The following is a 27,787-nucleotide window of genomic DNA, read 5'->3' on the forward strand; positions in this document are numbered from 1 at the left end:
CTGAAGCAGGCGCTGAAGGCCTTCTTCCACCATCTTCAAGTTTAGGCTACCTATAGCTGCAAGAAACCCACCATTTTAGTAAAAGCATATTGGCAATTTGCTAGACAATCCACAACCATTACAAGACAACTAACGAGTTACAAGGTCATCCTCAGCCATATCCGGCGTGAGGTTCAGTCGGCTCATTGTTGCAGACTTGTTCGGAGCAGCTTTCCGCGATTCTCTTCATGCACTGAGAGAACATCACAACGGCTAAGCTATGCGAAATGGCCGCACACAGAAAGAGAGAGAGGGATTTCCATTGTCCAATCGCACAGTTTTTGGGGCTCCATGTAGAGATAGAGAGAGGGAGACGGTAGAATGCCCACCACAGAACATTGGAAGAAAACCATCTGTGGGGTAACGGAGGCACCCAGGCTTGCGATTGCATTTTCCACAACACCAACAGCCGTGGATTCCTGCAAACCGGCCCAATGCAACGGCTCATGTAGGCAAAGGCTTCAGATGCTCTCTTGAGAGAGGATTTGGTAGAGGCTTCAAATGTCTTATTGACGAAGGATGATGCTTATTCTGAGGTTTTGCACCGCCCTGTCTCACTGCTGGACGATATTGAAGGTCTAAGAGAGAGAGAGAGAGGCAGTGCCAGTGCCAGTCCCTTCCTCTTCATTGATAGATTAGATGGTTACGACACAGAAGGTCAAAGAATAAGGGAAAAGTCAGATGTGAACAACAAGACTATGTCCTTTTTTTTGCCCTATGTTCAATCGTATGAAGATTATTGTATATGAGTTGAAGAGACTTTAGAGAATAACAATAAGAAGATGAAGAACAGAAAGAAGCAAGTAGGGGGTCGCCACAAGAAGCCCGTGCATATCCTTCTTCCCCTCTCCCTCCTCATCGTTCCAAGCCCCCGCCCCTTTCCCCACCTCGAATGACATCATGAGCAATGGAAACGTCCCTTGAGGACGACCCACCCGCCATTAAATGTTCTAGTCCTTCCGTTCTCCCCAACGGCTTCATCCTTCATTGTTCTCTACCTCCTCCTGAGAGGCCAGAGCTGACCTTCCTGCTTCAAGACCTTCCCTAAGGAGAACTCGGATACCCATTATTGTTCATCAAAGAGCCGATCATTGAGGTTGAGGTTGAGAGAGAGGGAGGGCAAGGGCGAGTGAGCCTATCATGGCTTGCACATTGGCCTTCGCGTAGCAAAGAAGAAGACAACGAAGAAGAAGAAGATTCATTTGTAGCAAAATAAAATATGATTTATTTGAAGCAAAGGAATTGGAGAGACGATGGTGATTAAGGCCCCAATCAGACTAGGAAGCTACAAATTGCAATGGACAGCGAAGAAGAAGATTGATGTAGAGGAAGCAGAAGAAACTAGGAGCAATCATAGAAACGTAAAAGACAAAAGGGCTCTCTTCTAAAATGGTGAATGAACAGGAAAGATAGGGTTTTGCAAAATTTTTATTAGATAAAAATTAATCACATATGAAAATTAAATAACCTTAATGTGCTTATCCTTCTCTAAGGTCTTGGCTTCATGTCGATTCCAAGACAAATCAGAGATAATATTTAGATTACCTTTAGGCTTTAACATCAAGAAAACAATGTAATTAGGTAGCTTATCTCTTTTCTTACACTTCCCACAAATACCTTTCTCCATAAGCTTTGTTTCATCATCACAAACACACCAATTAGATCACCTCAAATGAGAGCACCTTCGACATTACCATTATCTATCCCTTTCATCCCTATCCTTGTTTGAATCTATATTTTGTTTCTCTCCCCTCACACATTTATCCATAGGAGAGTAATTTTAAATGAAGCACCACCATTTTGACAAGAAATATATCCTTTAAAACAAATTCCTTTTAAAAACATAGCAAAAGCAAGCTTCAAAAGAAATGTTAATGCTTAAAACCCCTCACAATCTATTCATAACATTTAAAATGAAAGCACTTTTGCAAAGGTTCAAATGAAAAACCAAACCGAATTCCCTTAACTGTCTTTGAAGCTACACGATGGGATCATCTTTCTTTCCATATTGGACCAAGGAGTTATGCTCATGATCCCTTATTGAAGATAGAACCCTATCCTTTGAAGATTAGCAAACCTTTTCAGTGTGGGAGTATGATGGAGACAGGAGTTCCCTTGCTCTGGTGGTCATGGATTTGGAGTCCTATACCCTACCATGGCTAGGCCTTGTTATCGAAGTTGTTTTACTAACAATTTTGAAAGTGTTTTGTGTTAGACAGTGGTTCTTCTTTGACAAGGTTCGCGAGGATGCTTCACATTTCAGTGTGGGAGGAATATGATGACACTCAAAAGAAGCATAAAAACAAGGCACAAAAATGTCCATGCACATATCATAATTTCATATTTTGTAAAGGAAATAACATTTACTCGGTGCTTGTTTCAGCCCATACAAACTCCTTTTGAGTTTACATACCATCTTCTCTTTCCCTTTTTCAACAAACCCTTCAGGCTGTTGCATATATATGTCTTTATGTAGATCACCATGTAAGAACGCAGTCTTTACATCCATCTATATGAGCTCCATATCTTTAGTTGCAACCAAGCCCAAACTGGTTCTCAATTTAGTCATTTTGACTATAGGAGAGAAGATCTCATCAAAGTCAATTCCATGTTCCTAGTTGTACCCCTTCGCAACCAATCTTGCTTTGTACTTTGGTGAGGAACCAGAAGTGACCTTCATCTTGTAAACCCATTTGCATGGAAGTGTTTTCTGCCCTTTAGGCAATTGCACCAAGTCCCAAGTGCCATTTTTCTCAAGAGATTCCATTTCTGACAACATGGGTTTATACAATTTCTTGCTGTCCTGTCTGTCCATTGCTTCCTTGAAGCAAAGCAAGACGGTTTACCACAGTCTGTCAACAAGACATAATCAGCCACATTGTTTGCACAAGGAATGAATCTATCAGGTTGTCTAGTATCCCTAGACTATCTTCTAACCCAATGATCATTGTTTGCTGGCTGTTGAGTATTTACAGCTTGCTGTCTTGGCATTTAAGCCTGCAAATCAGCATTAACAGCTTGCTGTCCTGGCTGTTCCTGCACATGTAGTGGCTCATTATCATGGGCAATAGTTGGCTGATTATTTCCAGCATTATTTTCTGCATTCACAGGTTCATTTATAGCAAGTATTTGCTGCTGTACAGCCGGCACATTTTACTGTCCAAAAGGTATTTTTTCCCGGAATACAACCCTTCGGACATCCTCAATCTTTTCGGGCTGTTTATACATGCGATCTTCCCAGAAGATAACATCATTACTACGTACTACTTTCCTTTTTTCGGGATCCCGTAATCTATACTCCATTTCACCCTTGTCACCATATCCTAGGAAAATGCATTTACAAGACTTTGGCTTAAGTTTGCTGTGTTTTTCTTTACGAATGTGCACAAAAGTCTCACAATTAAACACTTACAAGTAAGGATATGAAGGTGGCTTGCCCGACCACACTTCTTGGGGAACTTTCCCTCCCATCCCCCAAAGACTTGTTTGGTAACCGATTAATCAAGTGTACGACTGTCATAATAGCCTCTGTCCAAAAACCATGGGGTAATGTAGCATGAGACATCATCATACGGACCTTATCCTGTATGGTCTGATTCATACGCTCTGTAACTCCATTTTGGGATGGATTATGAGGGGCAGTGAGCTCCCTTTTTATCCCTTTGTTGTCACAAAATGCTTGAAAGGCCTTGGACACATATTCCCCACCATTGTCAAAGCGAAGACACTTAAGTGTTTTATCAGTCTGATTTTCAATTAGTGCCAAGAAATTTTTAAACTTATCAAGCACTTCATCCTTGCTACGAATAGGATAAACCCATACCTTCCATGTAGCATCATCGACAAAGGTGACAAAATATTTCTTTCTCCCTAAAGATAATCTCGGCATCTTACATACATCGGATTGTACTAACTCTAGAGTAGAAGATTTCAGCGAAAGAGACTTTTTATGAGACGTCTGTGCATGTTTGCCATAAACACAATGATCACAATGCTCAAAATCAGCATAACGGAGACTAGGCAAGTAATCCAAACGAGGAAGCACTTTCATTCCTATTTGACTCATGTGTTTCAACTGGCCATGCCACAAAGAAACACTTGGTTGCTCGGTCACGGCAACAACATGATCGCTCACACTAGATACATGGAGAGGATACAAGGTATCACTTTTACAACCTCTGGCAATTACTCTTGATCCCTTACAAATCTTCTATTTCCCATCACCAAAGGTGATATGAAATCCATCGTCATCTAGCTACCTTGTGCTAATCAAGCTCTTCTTGAGCTGAGGTACATGCCGTACATGATGAAGTGTGAAGGTAGAACCATGCTGAAACTGCAACTGCACACTGCCAATACATGCAATGTCACATGCATAGTTGTCCCCAAGATGGACAACACCATGTCGACCCCCTGTATAGGCAAAGAACCACTCATGATGAGGGGTGACATGAAAGGAAGCACTTGAATCGAGAATCCAAGTATGCATGTCATCATCTGTATCTGCAAGTAAAGCATGTGCATAAAAGTGTTAAGAGACAAAGAGTATGTCATTCCCATTGTTACTGTCGTGAGTGACTACATTCACCTCTTCAATTTTAACACTGCTCTTCTTAGGCTAACTCTCTTTCTTCTCTTCCTTGCTTTCATCTGTCTTCTTGCCTCTTCCTTTCTCTTTCTTCCATTTGTAGCAGTCATGTTTAAAGTGACCCTTCTTGCCACAATGATGGCATTCAACATCTTTGCCACGTGATTTATTGCCTCCCTTGCTATCAGATTTGCCTTTCTGCTGTGATTTACCCCTAGTATGCAAAGCACTAGAAAACTTACTGGATGCATTGTTCTACCGATTCATTTCTTCCATGAGTAGATCACTCTTTGCATCAACATACAAAAGAATCGCATTAGAATTGCTCATAGCAGTCCTGAATGTATCCCAACTCTCTAGCAGAGTGTAAAGCAAGAACGTAGCCTTAAATTCTTCATCAATTAAGAACTTCAAGGCAACCTGCCGACTGAAAATGGATTTAAACTCACTTAAGTGAGTAGACATTGCTGTACCCTCTTTCATACGCAAATCCATAAGCTTTTTCAGCCAATACACTTTGCTTACGACACTCTTCTATGCATACAGTTCTTCCAGTCGAGTCCAAATAGCATATGCAGAATCCAAACCTTCAATGTTAAACAGCAAGGCATCAGAAATCGATAGCTCAATGGTTGAGCGTGCAAGCTCATTTAACTCATCCCAATCTTCTTGTTCCATGTGTGCGGGCTTTGCCCCTTTGGTCTTAATCGGCTTTGCTTGCTTCTTCTACAAGAGGATATTTTAGCATTGTTTTTGCCAGATTGCAAAGATATGTGCTCCTTTAGGCTTCTTAATGTGCATGAGATTATTGTTGTCATTGCTGCCAGCCATGGTTTTCAGCCCAAATGTGACCAAAAAATTCAGCAAATGTAGGTCCAAACTGTCATACAAGTAACCAAGGTACAAACAAGACCAACCAGCAATAAATGACCACGTAGAATCAGAAATTTCAGATTTGTAAGTAAATTTTCAGAAGCACCAAACCATGTGCTATAGCACTTCACAATTGATTACAGCTGTTCCAAGGGCAAATACATCACATTACATGAGAAGTCCCAAATTTTAGCTGCAATTTCTGTTGTACATGTACCCACGGGCATAAAATTTGACATGCACGGCCAAGAAGCCCAAAATATTGTGCTCAAAGCACCAACCATACATCTGCACTGTCTCTGACATGCATAGAACAGGCCCATTTTGCCAAAGTAGAGCAATTTCAGCAAAACCCCAATTTTCACTGACCGATCTGTTCGGATTGCATTAATACATGTCCCAGAAAGCAAAAAACGGGCAAAATTAGCAAAATTTCACAAGATTTTGCAAAAGCCCCAGATTTCTCGGGTCCAAATGTGACCAATGTTGGCCAATCTGACTCAGCTGAACAGACTTTCACCAATACAGTAAAAGCCCCAAATTTTATAGATCCAATGTTGAGAAATTTCACTCAGATGAGCAAAATTCCAATAATTTTGGCAAAATCCCCAATTCAAATGCGCACAATGTGTGTAATTTTTGATGCAGATGCCTCAATTTTGCACGAACAACACTCAATCTGGAAAAGGCCCAAATTTTTGGCCCTAAATTTGCACAAATCTGTGCACAATGCTTGCGTGCACGAACCCTCGGTAGTGGAAGAGGAATTTAAAAAAAATTTTGAAGGGAGAAAAAATGTTGGATGACGGGTCCGTTGACCCGTCAAGGCTGACAGTGCCTGTTCATGCCAATCAGTTTGCGTTCGTCGTTAGCCTTGTTGACCCGCCACGCAGTCCTGTCGCGCAGGATAGACGCCCGTCAGTCCCCGTTGGTCGTTGCCAGGCTGGTCAACGCCCTGCTGGTCCCATTGTCTCGTCAGCTGCTGTCGCTTGCTTCGTCTGAGTGGCGCGATGCTTGCAACAACTGTTGCCTATTCACGACCTATTGCACGCCGTCCAGCAATCCGTTGACTTGGACTTCGTTAGTCTTGTTGCCCGCGATGTCTACAGCCCAACCTGGAACTTCTACTCTGCCGTTTGACTCCTGCACGACAGATGGAGTATTGAACACCTGGGCTCTGATACTAGTTTGTTGAGCTCAGAGGTGGGAGGATCGAGACATGCAGTGTTTGCTGGCAGCAGAGAGACAGAGAGAGAGAGATAGAGAGAGTGCAAAGTAGTGAGAAGAGTGAGAATGACTTGTGGATACAATGACGAGTGTACCGCTTTAGGTTATATATATATATATATATATATATATATATATATATATATATATATATATATATATATATATATATATATATATATATATATGAAAGTACAAGTGTGCTAAGGGTGTGTTTACACCCGAGCACATATAAAAGGCATGAGGGCCCTTTATTCCCAACAAACTTGTCATAGTGGGCAGCAGAGATATGGATCCTGAAACCTGGAAAAACGAGATTGAGGGAGAGTGGTGGGCTGCATGTATATTTATAGAAAGTTTGGGGCACCCAAATTAGGGTTTTGCATGTGGGACATAGTAACTCTCTAGGATCGCGTTTCTTTTTAAAATACGAGTTTTTTTTCATTAATTAAGCATGTTTTGGGGCTGTTTAATTCAGGCTAATGCATTTTTAGCTCAACAGGCAGCTTGTCTATTTATAGATGTAGAAGGATCCTCTTAAATTAGGATGTTGCATATGGGACACAAAAAGTCTCTAGAAAGGCTCCTTGTTTCATGAAACTTTTGGTAATTTGCTGTTTTGGGGCTGTTTTAAAGAGCTAATCAATGGGTAATGGATTCTTAGCTCGACATATTGTTGCCCACTGCAAGATAATTTGTTGATTTCTATAAGTAGCAATCCATTGAGGAGGGGCATACTGTCCTAACTGGGATAGATCTGCTTCCACGTCATTGTACATCACTTGGAATGTCCTTGAGCTATTATGCCTCATTTGAAGTTGCAAAATAACAAGTCAATCAAAATGAGGGTCAAGCTGGATTATGTGCAGTTGTCTATGTGGCCCTTGCTTGTCAATCTTATTATTTTTTTCACCACTGTTTTGTGCACTGAGCAACTATATATAGTCAACAGGATACACTATTATGAACTAGACAGAAAAACTCTCTTTTTTTCCGTAATGGGTAGTTGTATTAATCACGGCAAAGCTATCTTGCTTTCCCGTTGTTTTCCCAAACATGGCCTTTAGTTTTATGATTGTGGGCATCCATATTCAAAGCAAATGCTGTAGATAGGTGAAAATGTACACACAAGGATCTGTTTAAGGCAGTTGAAGAGGTCTGATTGTGCTTTGTCATAAGCTTCCTGTTTCAAGAAATGTTGCTTATAATTCAAAATAGCCTGTTCTCTAGACAGTGACAGTTTCTTGAGGATGGAAAGCAGGCATTGGAGAACACATCTTGTTTCCATTGGCTTTTCAAGAATCCCAACAAATGCACATTTTGTTGAAAAGGAAGGAATCCAATCAATTCAAGATTATTTCAAGAGGTAGAGTCCAATCTTTCTGCTAGTTCAATCAGTCTTAAGGAGACTTTTGATTCTTTTGAGTGGGTTAGGTGCATTCATTTATAGCCCCTCTATGGGAACCAGGGTTCCCCCATGCCATGGATTTCTTTGCAGCTGAAGTACAGGGATTGATTCTATGTTGGAAGTGGATTGCTCAATGTTTGAATATGCTTCAGAATGTACAAAATCAAGTAAATAGCGAAAGAAACTTCCAAAAAGTTTGGAAGAACAGCTTTCTTCAGCGTTACTTTACACAAGCTCATTGAATATGCTTCAGAATGTACAAAATCAAGTAAATAGCGAAAGAAATTTCCAAAAAGTTTGGAAGAACAGCTTTCTTCAGCGTTACTTTACACGAGCTTTTAGTAGGCATACAATTCTAGTGAGGAGGATTCAGTGGCTTCCTCCCCCTTGCATGGCTCCATTGTGAATCAAGTTCTCTCAACTGCTTCAAACTTCTCCACACTCTAGGGACCTTTACAAGGGTCCAGATCAATTCTCTAAACAATTTTAGCTCTTTGGATGACATCAGAATAGACTATGACTATGCATAATGTTGTTTTGGATGCACTATTTGGCACTTTGACTATTTGGATTGTTTGTAAACCATGCCGTTTTCCATTCAAAATGGTAGAAAACTGCTCTTCACCCAAAGTGAAACAGTGTGCATGATCTTATGATCTTTGTGCACAATAAGAAGAAACTTGCAAAAGAAATTGGCAAATGCAAATCATCATAGTCAAGAGAGTTACAAATCCTGTGGGAGGAGTTCCATATGACATCAAAGTCAGCAGTTTTTCTTTTCTTGTCTAAGTCAATTTTACGTATCAACAATGTGATCAAAACAAATTTGGGAGTTGCATGACTAGTTTCTCATTATTTGGACAATGGTTGTTTAGTTTTCAGCCGAGTTCAGTATCTTTCAGTGCATTTGTATGCTTATGTAATGTATTGGAAATTGATGAGGAGGATCGGAATCATAGGGAATGATGAAGTTTTTTAGCTAGACCTCAATTTGAACTTCTATCTTATGGTAATTTTTGCTTACCCTATGATACATGATATTGTATAGGGGCTGAATACTTTTCTTGTCTTATGCATGATGTTTTAAAGGCATTAACAGGACTTCTTATCTTTCATTCTTTCTGAAAGGTAGTTGTGGATTTTTTCTGGATGTTTTATTGGTCTTTGAAGACCTTGTGTCATGAAGCAAGTTCAATGTGGTGGACCTGATAATGTTTTAAATACTTTGTGTTGGAAAGATGTGTGAATGTTGGCAAACACACCCTTTTGGTTAAAATAAGCTGTTTGTTGCTCTGTTTAGGGCCGTTATAGCATTGTGGGTGCACAACCAGCCATGGAGATTGTTGCCAAGGGGGAACTAGCTACAATACTGAATCATGAAGAGGGGTCTAGAGTTGAGCAAGTAATGAAGGATCCAATGGCACTGCCATCTGAAGTAGCATCAAGGTGGAAAGCAGTTTCTGTGGAGGGACTTCCTGATGCATTTTGTGGCAAGTCTTCTCAGGGCACCTGAATATTTTCTAATACAATAGCTGTGATCATATGTATGCTTCACTAACAATGCTAGCCTGATCTTGCTAAATGACATGTAAACAATTGAATGCCTCAAGAAAGTTTCTGAAATATATCAATGTGCATAACATTCATTTTGTTTTTTAGTCTGGTCATTTGTTTTGTTAAGAGAATTTGATCTGTAAATCAGTCAAGCTGTCCAAGTGTGATGCCTTTTTTGAATAGTTAACAGCTCTAGTTGTTCTATAGGAAGTTGCATGTCTTTATTTTGCTTAAAACCACTTTGAAAAGACTAACCTAAGTAGTAATCAGCCAAAAGCATGTGAAAAATAAAAAGAAAATACCAAATATATCAAAAGCTACAAGGGCCCTTGTACACTCTCAATATACATCCAAGGCTGAACTGGGGAAAGCCGGATTCTTATTAATTTGCTGCCCTATGGAAATATTGTGATTACTGAGTACTGGAGGCCGGAGTCAAGATAATGTGAAATGATTGGGAATGGACTCATATGAGTCCTAATTTACAGAATTGGGCCAAATGGCAGCAGACTGAATGCTGCCTGGATACATGTAGCTGACACAGGTCTAGGCAGTACCAGTTATCCATATCATAAGCTATATGGTACTGTTGCAGAACCACAGCATAAGTAACTCACCCCATTCTTCTGTTGCCTACTGGTCACCTGAAAAGAGAAAGCTAGTGTCTGCACTCTCTGTTTGAGACTGCTGCCGTCCTCACTTTTAAAAAATTGTAGAGTATGGCAAGAGCATGACTGAAATGCTTCTGCAAAGGAAGACATTTGCAACAATCCAAACTGATGCCAAAACCAAAAAACCACTGCTAGATCAGGTGTAGAAATTGAATCTTTGGGTCTTGAAAAGTCCTTGTGTGTGTGTTTTAGTTTGTATAGGAAAAGGATTTATGGAATTGCCCCATCCTGTACCAACTCTTATAATAGCACCATATTCAACTGTTATACTCATATCTTTGACTAGTGTTCTATTAAAGTGAGGATTGGTCCTTTGAAGCTAGGAAAATTTTGTGAAAAATCTCATCGACCTATAAAGGTCAGAACTGGATTTTCGAAAATGTAGAAAAATGCCGACATAAATGTCCAAGTAAGGAACAAAAAACTGTGTGACATGGCTTCTAACATTGCAAAAACTCTTAAACTTTTGTGGAGTAAACTCTTCCCCCATGGTTGTCAAGTACGAATAGTACGGTACAATAAAATACGGTACTAAATGGTACCTTAAGACTTAAAACGCTACTTTATCCTAAAAGCAACTTAAAACCTAATTCATTTTGACAAAATAAGGTTGAGAATTTGTTAGAATCTCAAATAATCTAATCTCACGGAGAATCATATTAGTGTAAGGAGCATTTAGCTCATCCCAAAGTGTGGTTCGGATGGGAAAAGAAGTATCCACTAAGTCAGTTCTTATGGTACTAATACGTAAGGTACGGTACCTAAAGTATGGTATAGTATGAACCCTTTCGTACATGGCACTAGTGCAACTATGCTCTCCCCCATTGTCAACATGGAGCGTGTCAACCGATTTGCCACTCTCAAACTCGACCTCAAAGACACTTTGTGAACTTCAAATGCGTGGGCCAAGAAATAGGTTCAACGTTTACAAGAATTGTTATTAACCATCAAGAAGAAATCCAAAGAGCCATGCAAAAGAGGGAGTTTGCATGGATCTAGAAGGCAATGTATACTCTCTTCAAATGCTTCTTAATGTTGCTTGCCCTCCAAGGAAGCCTTGCATGTCCTTGCAATCTTTCAGTAGAGGTAGCTTGTAGACTTGTAATGATCAAATGGCGGTAAAGAAGATTCAATCTGGAAAATCGAAGATGGTGACACCTTTGTTGCCAAAGCATGGAAAGAGTTGAGTGAATGACCATGTGATTCAGCAATCAATAAAAACCAAATCCTCCTTGCCCATCAAAAGGATGTAAGAAGTCAGTTGGTAAAGGCCCCCTTCCTATGTGCCCCTAATGGCAAGAAAGTTGATATATGGAAAGAAGGTTCATGACAACCTATAGAACCTAAAGATATCTTGAATGCACTTGGTCCAACTCCATTGGAATGTTGCCCTCTTCAACTACATTAATTTGTCAAAAGTCTCTACACATGATTTTGCAGTGTCAAGGAGTAAGCCTATTGAACCATGCTTGCATATGTGGCAGATAGCATCATTCTTGACCACCAATGATCTTGTGATATGCAGAGCCTCTCTATAGGCTTGGTATGACAAATTGGTCTCCGTAGGTGGTCTCCAACTCTTCCTCAATGCTGCAAAGAAAGGGTTTATGTGATGGAACTGCATAGAAACAATCTTTCTACGGGCTCTTTCTCTACAAGCTCTATGCCCAGGATAGGACCGCTCTCAAGCTTGTATGCTTCAGCCTTGACCTCATCATCCATACATTGATAGCAATCTATGCAAATGTGGCCCTTGCAACCACAATTGCCATATTTAGGATCCCCTTTTCCCTCTTTTTGCTGGGAATTGTTGTTGTTGTTGTCACAACCATATTATTGCTAATTTTTCTCTCATCCTTGTTTGTGATCCTTGGAAGACATGAAAGCCCTTTCATTCTTTGAAGGGGAGGGATTAGTTATCTCCGTTTGAAGCATGATATGAAAGACAACAAGCTTGGAAAAGTTTCTGTAAATGTTGCTAGTGGTGTTGAAAGCATGAAAGGATTGTGGAATCTTTAACATGATTATCATCTTTGAAGTTCTTGTTGTCCTTCCCAAGTGGATATCAAATTTATAGGTTGCTGCACTCGCTTAGAAAGTTAAGGTGCTTCAAGTGTAAAATTGGCAAGATGTTCTAACTTTTAATGGCAAAGGTTTTATCTATCCTATCATGAAAAGTGACGGGATGGTATGCATTCATACCATATTAGAGAGACAATAGGGTTTGCTGGGAGAAACACAGTGTATGACAAACACTGAGAGAAGAAAACTCAGAAACTCAAAAGAAGAAGAAAATGAACGATGAACATTGAATCTCGCTGAATAAATCAAGCTGATACAATGGAGCAAAGCTCGAAGATGATTGCTTGCCTGATTAGGCAGCAGCATAGGTAAGGAATCTTTTTTTTTTGCAAGTAAAACGTAGCTGATTATATTACTAAAAAAAAACTGATTACAAGGGAATGCTCATGCTCAATAGACTAGTTGGAGCTAATGCAAAGTCACAAATACATCATGTATACAAGCCTCTCAAGGCGGTCTAGGGGAGTGCTCTGCTAAGGTCGCCTGTGCTGAAAGTCTCTCTCCGCCGAAAGCCACTTGACACCGCGCCTTCTAGATATGCCATCGAGTAAGATTCCCTATGATCTCCCATAACTCCGAGCGGTCTGCAGTGGGCTCCAGTACCTGGTGGATGGGTAGAGCCTCCAAACTGACCATCGCATACGACCCTGCCTCGATAATGAATATCGTGTCTTGCATCCGAGCCTCATACAGAAGGTGACGGCCCTGGCTGATTGCCTGCCAATAGAAGGCTCCCCATGAGATACATTTAAGGTTGGGTGCTATACAATGAAGAGTGCGGCATGCTCCTCTCCACATGAGTTGCACCTCCTCACATGACCACAGGCAGTGCTTTAGGGTTTCCAGAGGCTGCTGGGTGCAGTGCGTACAACCTCCCTCTTGCATTTGGGCAAGCCAACTTCCCACCGCCAAGTCTCCATGTGCCACCAGCCATAAGAAATACGACACCCTCCTCGGCCTCTAGCTATCCCATTGGCGTCGCCAGAAGGCCCATAAAAAAGGCTCCGTGATGTTGTGCTCCGCCCAGTGCTTGCTACATGACGACGCCCAATCCATATCCTCTTGCATCGGTACCTGTCTGCCAATCCTAGTAGTGTACTCTAGGAACCTGGGTGGCTTCTTGGCGACCGCAGAAGCCACATAGCCACTCTCTTGGATCCCACTCGAGCTCATCAAGTGGTTTGGCCTCCCAAATCCAAAGGCGCCACTCCCTGAGCTCCTTTCAGAAAACATAGGGGTCCAATCACCATGTCTTCCCTTGAAGGCCCACCACCCAAATCCTCCTCCACGAAAGGGCAGCAATCCCCTCATCTTGTTGCCCTCTGTCAAGGGCCAAACGTCCCTCCTCCTGAATGGTGAGGCGCCGCCCACTCTACCTGCCATGTGTAGGGGGATGCCTGTTGGTGAAAACCTAGTTGCCCATACCTCCCCGGGCTCTATTGGCTCTTGTATCGGGGGAGCAAGCTACTCCCGAGGTATTGCTGTGTCTATCTTCCTTCTCCTCACCTCCACTCTTCTTTGGTAGCCTGATACTCATTGTAGTACCTCCTTGTCTGCCATCCTGTACACCTCCCGCCATGTCCTGATGGTACGAGCCAGGCCGGCTTCCCAGCTAGCCCATTGGGTGTGGGGGCACTCGCCTATCTGTGCCCGTTTTCGATCTTTGACCCGGGGGTTCCAAATCACCGATTGACGGTCTATCTCCTCCTGGCAGCCTAGGGGGCTCTGGTTTAGGGCCTTAGGGAGACCCTGCCACACGCGGAGTAAGCTGCGTAGGAAAGGTGATCTGGGGGGGGGGGGAGTGATTTGGGCTGACGTGAAGATTCATCTTAGGGACGGCTTTCACTCACCGCCAAGCCTCGGTCTACAGTCCTGAAGGCCCTGTTGCAATAAAATCTTCCAAGTCTTCCCGCCTGTTGTGAGATCGTGAACAATTAGCTTGCCCAAGAGGGCTATATTCTGATACTCTGGGTCTATGATCCCAATCTCTTCCTCTAAACAATGTCGTATGATGGTTGCCCACGCCACCTTGGCCCTGGAATCCTTAAAACCATTTGACCCTTGACCAAAGGAAATCCCGCACTAGGCGGTGAAGCTGCACTACGCAAGATGAGAAGCACCAACACGAGGCGATGTACTAGGCCGTCGCTAGGAGGACCTGGTTAACCACCAGGGCTAGGTCAGCTAGTGAGAGGCGAGCCGTGCTCCAGTAGGTCAGTTTCCTCCGAATAGAATCAAGGATAGGAAGAAACTGGTGGGCAGGAGTGATATCGAGTTCCACTTGGAACCGTAGGTGCCGGATGGTCTACCCTCTGCTCACCCATCTAAATCCTAGGTGGACGCTCCACTCCGTGCTAGAGTCCGGGTTTGTGAGGAAACCAACTGACTTTCGCCAGTTGATTTTCGCTTCTGCTGCAGAACAGAACACATCAAGAGCGAGCCTCACTCTCCCCAGCATCAACTCATCGTCCTCTATGTAGAGGGTTGTATCGTCTGTGTACTCTGAGTCTAACAACTCAGTTTCCTCTCTCACTGGAAGTCGGGGGCTGTGTAATCCGCTCATATGTGACCGGAGGAAGTGAGACATTACCTCTACAAAGGGTAGAAATAGGTATGGGGCCAGGGGGCAGCCCCGTCGAACCGATCTCTCCGGCCGAAAGTCCTCCCCTCGCCTTCCGCCTATAAGAACCTTGCTGGTGGCCGATTTGTTAAGGGTGGAGACTCCGCGAATCCAAACTTGGGGGAATCCCAACCTCACCATGGTGTCTTCTAGAAACTCCTAGTCTACCTTGTCATAAGCTTTCTCAAAATCCAAGAGTAGTACGGCCAGTCTCTGCTCACTGTGCTGAGCCCACTTTGTCACCTCAAAGAAGGTAAATACATTGTCAAGGATGCTCCTATCTTGGACAAAGCCTGTCTATGTGTCATGGATGATGTCTGGAAGCAGGGGCGTAGTTGCCTACCAATCATCTTTGCCAGTGCCTTATAGGCCGCTGACAATAAGGTGATCGGTCTCCACTGGGAAAGCTCCAACCGGTCTCCCCCTTTGGGGAGAAGACTAACAAGGCCTGTCGAGAGACTCCTTGGCATTTGCCTTGAAGTGAAAATCTCCTGGAAGGCCATCAGTAGGGGGTCCTTCACCACTTCCCAGTAAGTAGTGAAGAATGCCTTAGAGAGGCCATCCTCCCCTGGGCATTTCCGCCCATCTTGTGATGGAAAGCCTCTTTTAGTTTCTTCTCTGTGAAGGGAGCTAGGAGGGAGCGTCCCATCTCCTCTGTGATGAGGGATGGGATGTGATCCCATACCTGTTGTCTACATCTCTGTCCTCTAGCTGAAGCTGTCTAATGCTGGAAAAGGCGCGTGTAATAGTTGGTGGCAATCTCCATCACCTTGTCTAGGCTAGACTAAGTCCTCCCATATTGATCTTGACGGCTGCGTATTTGTTCTCCTGTGGTGCGAGGTTGGTGCACCCGGAAGAACTCCCTGCACATCGTGTCCCCCTTCCGCACCCAGAAGGCTTTTGAGATTCGGAAAGAGAACTCCGAGCGCCTGTCCTCTAGGCCAGCAATGGCTACTCGCGCTCGCACCTTCTGTGCGTGGAGGGTAGGATCCCCTGATGCCTCCTGTAATAATGTGTGCTTGGCTGCTAGGTCCCACCAGATTGCTCTCTCCTCCTCCCAGCTTTGCTGCCTGGCCTGTATGGCTACCTCTTGGCAGATTCTGCTCGACTCGGCTAGGACCTTTGCAACCTCCTCTACTATCCGGTCCCTCCTGTCCCACTCTTTGGTCCAAATCTGCTCTATCTGTCTCGTCACCTCCTCCCTCCTGTAGATTGAGTCAGGGATCCGACAGTATCGTGTGTCTAGGGCGGATACTGGGGGGTCAAGTGTCAGGAGAACCGGGCAATGATTGGACAACGTGGTGTCTGCCAATCGCTCAATCTGGCCTCTACGAGAGTCTCCCCACTCTCCCACATAAAACCTATCCAACCGCTCCAGCAAGACTCTGCCTAGCCGCTTGTATCCCCAAGAGAAGTCGAATGACCTTTCCCTCTTGTGGAAGGCAGGGTCTCTCCAAGCATCACGTGCTCCGACTGCAAGGAAAAAGACCTCCCATGCCTCCTGCTCCTCCCTAGCCATGCCTTGGTAGTTTCTGCCTCTGCCTTGCTGGTCCTCCAAAGCCTCCAGGTTGTTGAAATCTCCTCCAACGATCCAAGAGTCCACCTTTGGGAGTCCATCTGCGATCTCCACCCTGAACCTGCTGCGTGCCCTAACCTCCATAGGGGCATAGGCATTGAGGACTCCCATGCACGAGTCCCCAATATCCAATCTGATCCATAGAACCCTCCCTGCCACTATCGTCCCATGGTCTCGTACACAAGTGGTGAGACTTGAGCCAATAGAGGTGCAGATGCCTCCACTCTTGCTATGGGCACCTATGGCGTACTCCCAGTAAGTGTGCGAGCTGTCCGAAAGTACCTTCCCTACCCGTTGGGCGTGGGTGGGGGCAAGCTTGTACTCTTGCAGAAGCAAGATGCCGATCCTTCGGCAAGGGCAGGTTGCAACTCCTGCCAAATAATCTTCCTGGAACCACGTGCCCCATTGTAGTGGAGACTATTCACATTCGAGGATGCAAGGTGTAAGCTCATGGGGAAACCTACGATTGACCAAACAGGCATATGTTCGGTTTGGATGTTGTTGATGAGGAGGAGAAACTGTGAGGCGTGCAAGTACGCTTTGCCGCCGGTCTGGACGGTAAACTACAGTACCCCATGGTGGCCCTTGGCCGAACCATAGGGGTGATAGATGCTCCAGGTGGTGGTACTATCAATGCATCTATCAGCAATGCTGAGAGTTGCAACTCTGTACATTGGTAGAAACGGGCCGCTTGTGCCATGGTTCACTCGATCACGTCCCTCAGAGCTCTCCACTGTTGAGGGGCTCAAAAGATAATGCTCGAGTGTGGGACCTCGGCACTAGCGCACCGGTTAATGTCCATCATGCAACCAGGCCACTGTTGTGTAAATAGTGCTAATCCTTCATCTCCCATCCATTGGGAGATGTGATTTGTCACTTGACTCTTCAACTCCTCTATCTATTTGTGTAGTTGTCCACTCGCTTGAGTAAGAGGACTGAAGAAAAAAGGCGTAGTTTGGTCCTTTCAGTGGTGCTAGTAGATGGACCTTGCCCCTCCTTGACTTACGAACCACGAAGATCCCCACCTCTAGAGGTAGTGGGAACTCTCCGCGCTCTGCAACTCTTAGGTAGGACCATGGGCCACTACGGAAGAACTCCTGTGGCAACAGCTGTGCTTGTCTCGGGAAGGTGTGACGGGTGGCAGGGGCGGATGAGCTGGTGGCTGTGTGGGAGGGGGAAGACTGTTGGTGCGAGGAGGTAGGTGTGTGTGGCTCATCACCTCTTGTGGGAGGAGGGAGGGTGGGTTTGGGGGGGATCACGTGAATCGGGTGCGGATCGGGGGGATGCTAGTAGGGGAGGTGGTGGAGGGGAAGAGGATTGAGGGATGGTGGGATGGACAGAGATGCATGGCGGGTGTGGGGGGGGGGCGTTGGTGGCCCTGGAAAGGGGGGGCTGTGGGCCAAGGTCAAGGGGGGGGGGGCATGGGAAGTGGGGGAGACTATGGGAACTCATGTAAGGCAGTGTGGAGGATGTGGGGGGTTGCGGGCCTGCCCGGTGGAATGGACAGGGGGGGCCTGTGGAGTGCTTTGCCGAGGGGGTGTCGCTTGCATGCTTGCAACTTACTGTTGAGGCTGGGTCTGAGGAGCTGGTTGCGCCCCCCCTTGCCATCTCCCTCTCTGTCGTCTCGGGACCTTTGTGAAGCTGTCAGCATCCACTTGCGGGCTTGTCGGCGGAGCCGCCTTGGCTTGGAAATGCGTACAAATTGCTGCCTAATGCCCAAAGTCATGGCAGCGCAGGCACTGCCCTGGTTGCCCAGTTAGAATGACCTGTTGCCTAAAGGAGTGCCCACATGCCTCAATCTTTAGAAACTGTGGGATATTCTTGACCTCTTTCATTGCCATTTGTACCTTTGGGACTCCTGCTACTGTCATTGCATCCACGAAAGACGCAAGAAGGATAGTGCCGAAGAGCAGCCCAAAGTCTTTCACCAACTGGCGATACTCTTATCGCTAGGCTGGGGAAAAGAAGGGTGACCGGGTGCCGAAGAAACTTGTTGTGGAGTGCAAGCGTCTCCACAGTAAAGCCATTATATGAAGGGACCATGTATATGATCCCCTTTGTGGATGTATATGGTGAATTGGCGAGTAACTTCCTTGCGAGTTGCGTCCGTTGAACTGAGCCGGACCATGAACATCCCTTGGCCCGTTAGGACCGCCTCCGCGATCTGCGCTGTGCCTATGTGTAGCGTGGAGTGAAGCCGGTCCCGAAGTTGGGCTCTGGCTTGGGAATGTCCTACTATCTGACCATAAATCCGTGTTTCCATTAGATCCAGCTCCTTTGCTCGGATGGCTAAGAGCTGCTCCTCAAAGAGGATGACGCGCAAGGTGTTTGACTGGGGGCACTTGCTGAGTGCGCCAGTGTCTGACTAGAGGTTTCCATGGCTCATCCCTTTTGAGAGAACTACTAATCATGTCATGGTGCAACCTGCGGGGGGGAAGTTGCTGCAGATAGAGGGAGCAACTGGAGGGTGGGGGGATCAATGGCCGGGGGGGGAACGCTGTTGTTTTTGATACACCGCGGACGGAACCGAGGTTGTAGACGGGGGAAGCGCACTAGGGGGGGGGGTATGGATCAGAGGGTAGCCTGAGGGGGGTGGGCAGCGGATTGTCGGGGTGGGAGAGGGGAGTCTTGCCTGGGTGGATAAGAGGGGGGGGATGGCCAGGCGCTAAATCTGAAGGTGCAGATTGTATGACAGATCCAAACAGTTCACTGTGGCTAGGCGGGGGGGGGGGGGGGAGAGGGGCTGTAGAAAAACGTCCAGGCGAGGGGAAAACGATCAGGCAGGGCGGATAGATGGGGGGCGGGGGAAGCGGCCTGCGATCTGGGGGAGGGGTGCGATTAGGCGGAGCGAGGGGTGCGGTCAAATTGGGGAGCGGGCATGATCAGATGGAGCGGGGGGTGGGGGAAGCTTACGACGTGACGGTGCTGAGCATGCAAGAACAGACTCCATTATATGCTTATAGGTAAGGAATCTGCATAGCGAAGGGAGCGAAATGCAGTCCTATGGGTAGTAGGGCATGGAGTAAATGCTGAATGGTGAAGAAGAGTTGTAGAGGGAGAGGCCTTGGATGCTGTTAGAGAGGAGAAACATGATCAATAGCAACCACTGAGATCCACATCAATAGGGCGGCCCGCCTTGTTGTGCTAAGAAATGCACTTAGCCACTTAAACAGCCCCAAAACATGCTTGTTTTAGGCTTATTTTAGCCAAAACCCTAAAATGGGAAGCGAATTGAGAAAGTTAAGTGGGAGAGGATCTAGAACCCTAATTTTAATAAATGGGTAGCTAGCCCTCCACTCTTTTACAATCTCGTTTTTGCAGGTTTCAGGTGTTACCAGCTTGCTGCCCACATCTCGGTCACGGAGAAGATCTCAACCCTTGCTGTCCATCACTGTTCCCTACAGTTTGGTGCCTGTTTCCAGCCCTCCACATGCTGATTTCTACTGTTTCTGCCTGGCGACGCTAGCAAACTACTGCGTTTGCAGGCTCCAGCTGCCGCCCTGACAGTTTTCTCTCTCATGTTTGCAGTCGCTGCAGTCTTTCTCTCTCCTGCAGGCTGTCCTGCCTGCGTTTTTAGTCTTTCTCTCTTGTGCAGGCTCCGTTTTTAGTCTTTCTCTCTCCTCACTACTATCTACATCAGATCCAACTTCTCACTGCTGCGTTTGCTGGTGTTCGATATCCGAAGGCTGCCTTGCTGCGATTTAGGATCTGTTCGGAGTACGACACACTCTCCAGCTCATTACCCGTGCCCTGATTCTAGAGATACAAGAGTTTGAGGTTCAGTATTCATTCACTGCATAGTGTGTTTGCTGCATGAGCATTGTATTATTAGTAGTCATATCATTTCATTTATTCACTGTGTTCATTGTCTTTGAGTTACTCTCACCCTAACCCTAACTGTGTTCTTTTTATCAGTCTGTGCTTTGCCGTACGATTTCTGTTTATGTTTCTATGTTAGGGTATTTTTCTTTACATGCCTCAGGATAAAATGCAGTAGTAGAGGGTCTCCTAGCTGCAAAACACAGCATGGAGAGGAAGTAGATTGTCTGTCAGAGCAGAATTGGATGCCCGTGAGCAAGAAAGTGCAGATGAAAACAACCCAAAACCTGTTCTGCATTCAATAGCAAGGAGATGATGATGGCCAGCAGCTTGGGAAGAGTGGAGAGCTAGGCGACCTGATCTGCCCTAAAATGCAGCCTGATAAAGTGAAGATAGGGTGTCTGGTAGTGGGGAAAAAGATCCATGAACTGTAATGTCCTCGTCAAGGGTGTGAACAGCCGTGAAGAGGCTAAGTAGAGAAGAGAAGAATGATGGAAGAATAAATGACTGTTTGTGTGTGTGTGTGTGTGTGTGTGGGAGTCAATGCCTTGTTCGCGGAGGACATCGTGGCCAGATCTTCCCCTTGCTCTATGCTATATCTGGTACTTAATTCCAATCTCCGACTCCACCTATAAGTAACATTTGTGTTTGCTGAGTTTCTCTCTCCTTTAGCTGTCGCCCACACTTTCTGTATAGTCACCTACAGTCTACAAATGTTGCTGAATTTTTCTCTCTGCTCACGTACTAGCGTTTTTGGTCTTTCTCTCTTTATGTTGCTTGTCTGCATAGGTCTAGCTTCTCTGGCTGCATTTGTTGGTGTTTGATATACGGAGGCTGTCTTGCTTCATTTCGGGATTTGTTTCGGAGTACAACACACTCTCCAACTCATAACCTCTGCCTTGATCCCAGAGATACGAGAGTTCGAGATTTAGTATTCACTGTATGATGTGTTTGCTACATAAACATTGTATATTCAGTAGTCATTCACTTCATTATTCATTGTGTTCACCGTCTTTGAGTTACCCTAATCCTAATTGTTTTCAGTGTTATCAGTTTATGCTTTGTCATATGATTGTTTTGTGTTTTCTCTGTTTAGAGTATTTCTTCACATGGTATCAGAGCTAAGTACTCTTTGAGAAACCTCGGCCTTTGATCGGAAAGCGCATGCGTAGAAGCATGAATAATAGAAGGGTCAGATGACTTTGAACGCATTCACATGAGTGGTTCAATCTCCACTGCCAAACATGGACAGAGATGATTAGGAGTGAACCTGCCAGCTTGCTATTGCGCGATCTGATATGGGTGGAGAACCATCAGGCTATCATGGACTCCATAGACTATATGAGATTTCAGCCACTGAGTGTGATCTCATCCTTATGCATAGGGCTTAGCAGGAGGTTGAAGGTATGCCCGAGTTATCTCCTTTAGATTCAGTGCATAGAACTAATAATCTTGTAGGACCTTTCGAATCTCCACTATGGACTGGCCATCCGTAAGTGAAATTTGTCTTGGAATTCTCCACTTTTGTAGTGCTACTTTTCTCCAATGCTAGGTAGGAACCCTATTATGTCAGATTCTATGCCAACTGACTTTGTATTTTTTGTTGGATTGGGGCATGCTCGTTAAGAAGGGACTCTTCAAATTAACCTTTGGTTTCTAAGTAATAAGGAAGATAGTCATTTCTTTATGAACTCAAAACTACACCGCGAAGTTCTGCACGCTTAGGTACAGCCTTTAGGGTCTCTCCATACCCGTTTTTGGGTGGTGTACCATGACGGAGGTTTCACCTTCCATACATACATTTTTAGGTTATCCCTTTGAGAGTGCATCCTAGACACACTTGAGTGTGGATCGTTTGGTACCAGAGTTTGCCTCCATGTATTAGCTAGTGGATCATCCAGTCATTATGTTGTGGCCCAGTTGACATTTGGATAGGGCTATTGTGTCCTAGTGTCTCTATCTGCATCTATGATACCATATGGACCTATGTCTGTTTCGGTACCTTTGCATCAATCGGCACTCATTGGACATCAGCAACCTATTTTTGCTTATTCACAATTACCCCCTCTTCCTTCTTATCCACCACTACCACCACCACCATCTTATCCTCCACCCTACCCCACTTATCCATCTTTTGGGACACCTCATGGTTCTAGCTCCTCATCCGCCAAGCATGCTTTTAATGACAAGACTCGTTTCAACATGTCAAACTATACCACTTGGTCAAATTTGATGAGGCATGACTTAGGCCCTTAGAACCTATGGGATTTAGTACAGGGGTTGGAGCCCCAACTTGATCCCGTACTTGTTCCATATGAGGTCATTCGCTCATGGAAGGCTTGTAATGCCTCCGCTATTGTCGAGCTTATATAGGGTTTATTGCCTGAGTTTCACTCTCAGCTTTAGCATTTCGACTTAGCATCTAAGTATTGGGCACATTTGATTGACTGCTATGCAGCTCGGGATAGGACCTATCGTATCAATTTGGATCATGAGCTCCAAAATTTTAAAATCATAGATAAGAATGATTTGAAAGTTAGGGTTTAGACTGACGAAAGACGGCATGTACGACCAAGATTGAAGCACAAAGACTTAGATAGAGACATGCAAAACTCAAACCCTACGCAAAACACAAAACCCAAAACATAAAACTCAAACAGATAGAGGAACAGAAAGAGAAGAATTTGTGAAGTGAATGAATGCTGTAAATGAATGTAAGTGTGTATAGAATGCCCAAGGGTAGAGCAATGGAGTGTCGGAGAGTGACATCCACCATGGAGAGGGATCTGGAGTGCTGTAAGCACGAGTCGGAGATGAGAGAGTACTGAAAAATTAAGGGTAGTAGGCTGGTCACCAAAACATAACAATGGGAGGCTGAAATCTGGTAAATACAGTAGTCTACCACCAGAGAAGGCTGTAAATTAGTCACTCGAGGCAGAGAATTATCAGGCGACAGTAGGAGAGGTCTATGTTGATGTAGGCAGCCTATTGAATAGCAAAAACACAGGTATTGTAGCAGTCGCCTGGTGGGAGAGATGGCAGCAGCCTGTGGCTTGGCACGAGATGTTGAATATGCAGGCTAATCAAGTGCTATGATGTCGCAATAGATGGAGACCTCCAAACATTACACTGAATCTCAAGGAACCTCATAATCCACTCTCAAACTTGGATGGCATCTAAAAAGAATAGGTATTGTCAACTTTGTCAAAAGGTTGGCTATTATGTTGATGAGTGTCGATCTAAGGCAAGAGGCACATAGCCAAAATCCAAGAATGAGACTCCCATACCCCAGTTGGGTAACCCAGAGTAGGGGAAGTAGGGTGGTGGCAACCCCTCGCAGGGGTAGTGGTGGCGAGGCCAGATTAACACTGCCAACGGTCACCCATCACAGTCGATGAACTACTCAACTTTAGAGGGTTTGTTTGATTGGTCTGTAGAGGTCCTCATGGTCTCCTTAGAGACATTAGATGTGAGTCTCGTTCACATCTACGAGTTGTCTCTTGATGAGGTGACTGCGGAGGTCCACTTGTCAGTGTTGAGCATATTAGCATTCGTTTGGCTTGTGGAGAATGGAGCCACTCATCGCATGACTCCTATAGAGGGCATTTTCATGTTCTAAGCCTCTGTAGACAGGAGAGTTCGTGTAGGAAATAACTCCTCAGTCAAGATTCACACCCAGGGTTGTGTCACTTTTTCCAGTGACTAGGGTCTGAATCTAGCTTCAGTGGATGATGTCTATCATGTCCCCCAACTTGGGATGAACTTGTTGTCTGTTCCCCAATTTTACTAGTTGGGGCGAGCAATTTTCTCATAGCGACCACAGTTGAGGTTCTAGACTCTCAGACTGGTTTAGTGATTGCTCGCGGCAAGGCATAGCCTAATGGCCTTTACTATATGACCCATTTTCTTACCGAGCCGATTGTTGGGATGATTTGAAGTTCCATTGCTTCCAGGCCTTGGCTACCACACAGAAGCCCACGGACTCTGAGCGTGTTTGGCATTTTTGCTTAGGACATCTTGGCTACGACTCTCTTTATGAGTTGTCATTTCAGGGGATGGTTCAGGGTCTTCCATGCCTCAAACTATCTCCAGAGGTCTGTAAACCATGCTAGTTAGGTATTTCTCAAGCACAAGCTAGATGCCTTTATTTATTTCAATGCTTGGTTGCTGTTGGTTCATAACCAGACTTATGGTCATGTGGATACTATAAGGAGTGATTTTGGTGGTTTACCTCCCACGAGTTCTTTGAGTTTCTATAGGAGCAGGGCATTGTATGCCAGCTCATCTCTACCAACTCCCTTGCACAGAATGGAGTTGTAGAGCGTAGGAATCAGATAGTCACGAATATGGCACATTCTATGCTATTCACGGGAGACCTTCTTGAGTGCCTTTGGGTTGAGGCTGTTAACACTTTGGTGTGCATCCTTAACCAATGCTCAACTATAGCAGTCACTAAAAAGACTCCATATGAGGCATTTTTTGGTTCTTAGCTTGTTGTTTCTCACTTTAGAATCTTTGGTAGTCATGCTTGTATGCATACTCCGGATGACAAGATAGGAAAGCTCACACCTCGAACTGATCTCTTGATATTTGTGGACAATTCTTTTCAAGCAAAAGCCTATCGTTTGTTTGATCCTCGGACAAACAAGGTGATTGTTAGGAGGGATGTCGTCTTTGGTAAGAGAGACATTGTGCAGTCTTTTGAACTGGACTCTACGTCCTCACCTCCGCTCACGTCATATGAGATTGTGTCTTTTGAGCCAGGTATACTTCCCACTCCTGACCTTCCTGTAGTCACTTTAGCTTCTAGGTCTTTTTCTCGAGACTCGTTACCTCATTGTATCAACAGACCATGCGGGATTCGGGGATCCTTCCACGGGATTCCACTGTGGAGGGCCCTAGAAGGTTTGCTCGGCTCGCTCCTCAGGTTTCATATGCATCGTTTACAGCTGATTACATTGCACACTCTAAGTCGGACAATTGGTAGTGGGCTCTCTAGGATCCTTTGTGGTGTGAGGCCATGGAGAAGAAAGTGGATAGTATCGACCGAAATGGGACTTGGAGCTTGGTGGATTGTCCTCATCACAAGTTGGTTTTTGACAAAGTGGATTTTTAGGATCAAGCTAAAGGCTGACAATACTTTAGACAATACGAGGGTGGCTTTGTAGTGTAAGGTTTCAGGCAAAAGCATGGCATTCACTATAAAGAAGCCTTCGCAGGTGCTACTCGGTTGATATTATTTCGTTTGTTCGTTGCACTCACTGTTCACGACGGTTGGTCAATTTGTCAGATGGACGTCAAAAGTGCTCTTTTGAATAGTTATTTGAAGGAGGAAGTCTATGTGGAGCTGCCTCTTGGCTTTTCTTCTGTTGATCGGAACAATAAGGTATTTCGCTTTGTGGAAAGCTCTTTATAGGCAAAAGCAAGCACTGAGGTCTTGGTACCACAGGAAGGACAAGTTCTTAGAGACTCATGGATGCCATTCTATCCCCTATGATTCAAATTTATATGTGTGTACCACAAGTGCAGGGGTCAGCTATATCTTGTTGTACATCGATGACATACTTCTCACTGGCTCAGATTCTGCAGCCATAGTAAAAATCAAGACAAAGCTTTGCGCTACATTTGAGATGACTCACTTAGATTTGTTGTCTTATTTCTTGGGGATGGAGATTGTTCGATTCGAGGGAAGTATCTTTCTATCACAGCAAAAGTATGCCCTACAACTGGTGGAACAACATTGCACTAATTAGACATGGCGTGGAGCTATGCCCCTTGATCCCACTGTCCATCTGCATAAGGATACCTTGGGTTAGCCTTTTGATGCTCAGACCTATCGCTCTGTTGTAAGGAAACTGCTTTTGTTGATATATACTAGGTCAGATTTTGCATACTTAGTTTGCTTAGTATTTTAATGCACCTAGAATGTCTCATTGGATTGCTTGTCTTGGTGTGTTAAGATATTTAAGATGTATCTATAATTATGGACTAACTTATGGTCATGGTTTATGCTAACAGGGATATACTGATTTTGATTGGGTGGGAGATCTTGACAACCGGCATTCCCATGGTGGCTACCTCTATATCTTGGACATGACACCCATCTCTTGGGCTAGCCGTAAGCACGAGACGGTGGTGCTTCCACGACTGAGGTTGAGTATTCGACTCTCTTTGATGCTACCATTGAGGCCATCTATTTGAGGAACTTGCTGGCCACAATTCATTTTCCTTGTGAGATGTGTTGGGTTTGACTCATGCCTATGCTAAGAGAGGAGTGTCGGTGATCCTCGGTAGGACACTGGGGCACTTTTTATTCTCCTTATGAGAGTTTTCCCCCAGCTTTATTCTCCTTTTTTTTATGTGCCTATGTTACACAGTTTGGGCACTTATCATATTTTACAGCTTTCAGGTGTGAACTCACATTAGTAACCCTAAGGTTTAAGGGTTGTACTTTGTACTTGCACATTGCTCTCTTTGATTATTGCATTGGGAGTCGTGTCTTCACTCTCACACACTCTCTTCATTGTCAATACTACTCAGTTGAGCTTTGATCTCTGTGCATCCTCTCTCCTTTCACATTTGGTATCAAAGCAGATTTCAGCATCACCAGCTGAGCCGCCACCACCAGTGTCAGCAGCTCCATCGCCAGCAGTTGTTCTCATCTCCACCAGAGTTAGATCCAGTAGCCGCCAGCTACGTGGCACCATCAGTGCAGCTGCTGCTTCGTGCGCTTGGTCCTGCAGGCGCCTGCCAGCCCAACTCCCGCCCATTTGCCTGCTCCGCCACTATCTGCAGGCCTGCGCCGCCACCAGAGCAGTGCCTTGTCCTCCCTGCGGGAGCTCCAGTCCTGTGCCCCGCCGAACGCCGAGCTCCAGCCTGCTTGCGCCCGCAACAGCACACGACCATCTACAAGCCCGCAACTCGCCTGCGCCGCCACCAGAGCAGCGCCTTGTCCTCCCTGTGGGAGCTCCAGTCCTGTGTGCCACCGAACGCTGAGCTCCAGCCTGCTTGCGCCCGCAACAGCGCACGACCATCTACAAGCCCGCAACTCGCCTTTGCTCTCTAGCCCTGGTCTATGCCTCTGAGGTCCTGTCTGCCACCACAGCAAAGCTCAAGCCGCCTCCTCCAGTAGTCAGCTGCTGCCACGAACGCCCTGGACTTGATATTGCCAGTTGAGCCCCCAGCGCCACCACCAGGTCCGTCAGGTTCCCTTGCCTGGTTCAGCTCTTCACCGACTGTATCGGAGGTAAAAAGGCAAAATTTATCATTTTTTTAATTCAGATTTGACCTACTGGAAGGGGCTTGTGCCGGGCAGCATATCTCTGTTCCT

The 27,787-nt window shown here is 45.2% G+C and overlaps 1 protein-coding gene across 5 annotated transcripts in view; it reads left to right on the top strand.

Moving 5' to 3' along the window:
* The window catches only part of LOC148013193 (anthranilate synthase alpha subunit 1, chloroplastic-like), a 176,112-nt gene that overhangs the window by 86,535 nt on the left and 61,790 nt on the right, over nucleotides 1–27,787 (top strand). For all 5 annotated transcript variants that reach the window (XR_015688808.1, XM_087667644.1, XM_087667642.1 and 2 more), the window contains exon 5: nucleotides 9,436–9,625. Coding sequence is in view for 4 of the 5 variants with exons in the window: in XM_087667644.1 (XP_087523770.1) it covers nucleotides 9,436–9,625 (190 nt within the window). In the remaining variant the exon portion in view is untranslated. The remainder of the gene's footprint in view (nucleotides 1–9,435; nucleotides 9,626–27,787) is intronic.

The sequence above is a fragment of the Lygodium microphyllum genome, chromosome 26, assembly GCF_053477565.2.
Source record: "Lygodium microphyllum isolate KBCC chromosome 26, Lygodium_microphyllum_v1.1.10, whole genome shotgun sequence".
Lineage (NCBI taxonomy): Eukaryota > Viridiplantae > Streptophyta > Polypodiopsida > Schizaeales > Lygodiaceae > Lygodium > Lygodium microphyllum.